This window comes from Lottia gigantea (genome assembly GCF_000327385.1).
Source record: "Lottia gigantea unplaced genomic scaffold LOTGIsca_27, whole genome shotgun sequence".
NCBI lineage: Eukaryota > Metazoa > Mollusca > Gastropoda > Lottiidae > Lottia > Lottia gigantea.
The window spans coordinates 1,958,807-1,961,257 of NW_008708846.1; the positions used below are offsets into that span (position 1 = coordinate 1,958,807).

General features: G+C 31.0%; 1 protein-coding gene across 1 annotated transcript in view; it reads left to right on the forward strand.

Annotated features, from left to right (window-relative positions):
- LOTGIDRAFT_232263 (hypothetical protein) overlaps positions 1-1,344 on the forward strand; it is a gene marked incomplete at its 3' end in the record, with an annotated part of 10,727 nt that extends 9,383 nt beyond the window's left edge. Inside the window, exons 11-13 of the mRNA XM_009056313.1 lie at positions 504-594; positions 765-820; positions 1,331-1,344. Coding sequence (XP_009054561.1) covers positions 504-594; positions 765-820; positions 1,331-1,344 — 161 coding nt within the window. The remainder of the gene's footprint in view (positions 1-503; positions 595-764; positions 821-1,330) is intronic.
- Between the last annotated feature and the right edge of the window lie 1,107 nt (positions 1,345-2,451).

The following is a 2,451-nucleotide window of genomic DNA, read 5'->3' on the forward strand; positions in this document are numbered from 1 at the left end:
GCCGCAAACTTCATGACCGCCGGCAAGCTCATGTCAGTTAGACTAAATTCAATGGTTTAAGAGATTGTCCAGCATGCTAACGGTTTATAGCAGAAGTTGAAAACGATTCTGGGAGACTAATGGTCGCCCAAACTTCCAATCACTGGTGGCGTTATCCACCTGGAACTGGTGGTGCAAACAGGGGGAAGATCGACTTAATGAAATGGGACCATTTTATTCAGCGCATTCTAACACATTTTATGCAAAAACGGGAAACGGGATTTTGAAATCTCTTAGAAATGAGTGGGGATAGGTTATAAACTACTTTTCTTGGGGTGCATTGGCGCTGCCGTTGCTTATTGCAGTTCAGTTCCCACTTTATGCGACCAAGAAATGTTATATACAACAAAAGGTATTGAGACTGGACAGATATGGCTTTATTCCTCCTGGACTTCGTCTATCTGTAATCTTACAAGGTGAACAAGAAAATCATCTGAATTAGAAAATTGTTTTATATATTTCAGATAAAGATAGAACGATACCAATTGTGGCAGGTATTTTGGGTACAGTGGCTGGTCTGATTCTGATTGGTGTTGTCATTGTCTTATATAAAAAGTAAGTGTATAAAGCACATGAACAATTTAAATCAGATCAATTGTTCTAAAGAAAAACAGGGTGGGTGATTCTACACTGTTGGATTGTTTATGAACTAGATGTTGATCTCTTCATATTTCAATTTTCACATTTTGTACTTTTTTTTATACCATTGTGATTTATATTTACAGAGGAAAACTACCATGTTCCAGTAAACAGCGTCCCTATTCGGTGACTCAAACGGAACGTAAGTAAAAATAAACTAGATGCAGTGGAATAAATGCATATATTACAATCTGAACATTCATTAACCTAGATATTCTCTTTGAAATAATGGCAATAAGTTTCTGGTAACAAAACAAATAACAGGACTGGTAGTACAATACTGTTGCAACTCTGTCCATTTACAATTTGATTCAAATGCATATCTAAATGATTCGTTCCGTGAGTTGTTTTCTGTTTGTGATTCCACTGGTTTGCCATCCACCTGAAGGACGAGGCTATTTAATTCGGTTTACGAATGAAACGCTTTATTTATTATTGCTCAACACTGACATGTAATATTTCCAATTTTTAGTTTGTTGACAATTCGACTGAACATAACTGAAGAAAGAAAATCCTCTAATCATGAATGGCAAATGTAGAGTAAAATCTATCACATGTAAATTTTCATTTTAATATGATTTTCTTTCCATTTAATTCTCTCTATTCCAACTTTATGTTTAAGATTTTGACGTTTGTGACGTTTGTTTTACAGTGTTTAGCCAATGAATCAAGCTAGCCAATGAATCAAGCTAGCCGGCTAAATCACCATTAGTTTGTCTTAAAAAATGTATGGTCTTTGTTTATCACATTTTCTAACTGGACAATAATAAATGATTAGATTTTAAATTCATTTTGATATTTATGAAGACTGTTTGTTTTTCAGACGTGAAGATGTGATATGATAATAATTCAATCTGAGTACACCTATCTTATATTGTGTAACTAACCAATATTTCAAAATAGCATCTCTTTTGTTTGATAATCTGTAAATGTAATAGCAGTATGCAAAACAGAATGTAAAAATGTAATCTTTACTGTGAAAGTGTTATATTTAATGTGAAAGTGCTATATTTAATGTGAAAATATAATCTTTAATGTAAAAATGTAATCTTTAATGTAAAAATGTAATCTTTAACTTGAAAGTGTTATCTTTAAAGTGAAAATGTAATCTTTAATGTGAAAATGTAATCTTTAATGTAAAAATGTTATCTTTAATGTAAAAATGTTATCTTTAATGTGAAAGTGTTATCTTTATTGTAAAAATGTAATCTTTAATGTGAAAATGTAATTTTTAATGTGAAATTGTTACCTTTAAAGTGAAAATGTAATCTTTAATGTAAAAATGAAACCTTTAATGTGAAAATGTAATCTTTAAAGTGAAAATGTAATCTTTAAAGTGAAAATGTAATCTTTAATGTGAAAGTGTAATCTTTAAAGTGAAAATGTTATCTTTAATGTAAAAATGTAATCTTTAATGTGAAAATGTAATCTTTAATGTGGAAATGTTATCTTTAATGTGACAATGTAATCTTTCAAAATTTTAAATGATCTTCAGTGTGAATATTTGAATTTATTATGAAATCTAGAGCTCAGGAGACATTATTGTTTTGTTAATATATAGTTTTTATACGCCAACATGAAATGGGGGGCGTATATTTCCGTCAACCATGTCCGTCCATCCACAATTGCTCGTAAACACTCTACAAGACACAATTCTTGACGGATTTTGACAAAACTTCGCAAGAGTGTTCCTAATCACCCAAGGATGAACCCTATTGAAATTCAGAAGAATCGAAAAATATTTAGTATGAGTTATTACCCTTGTTCTTGAAA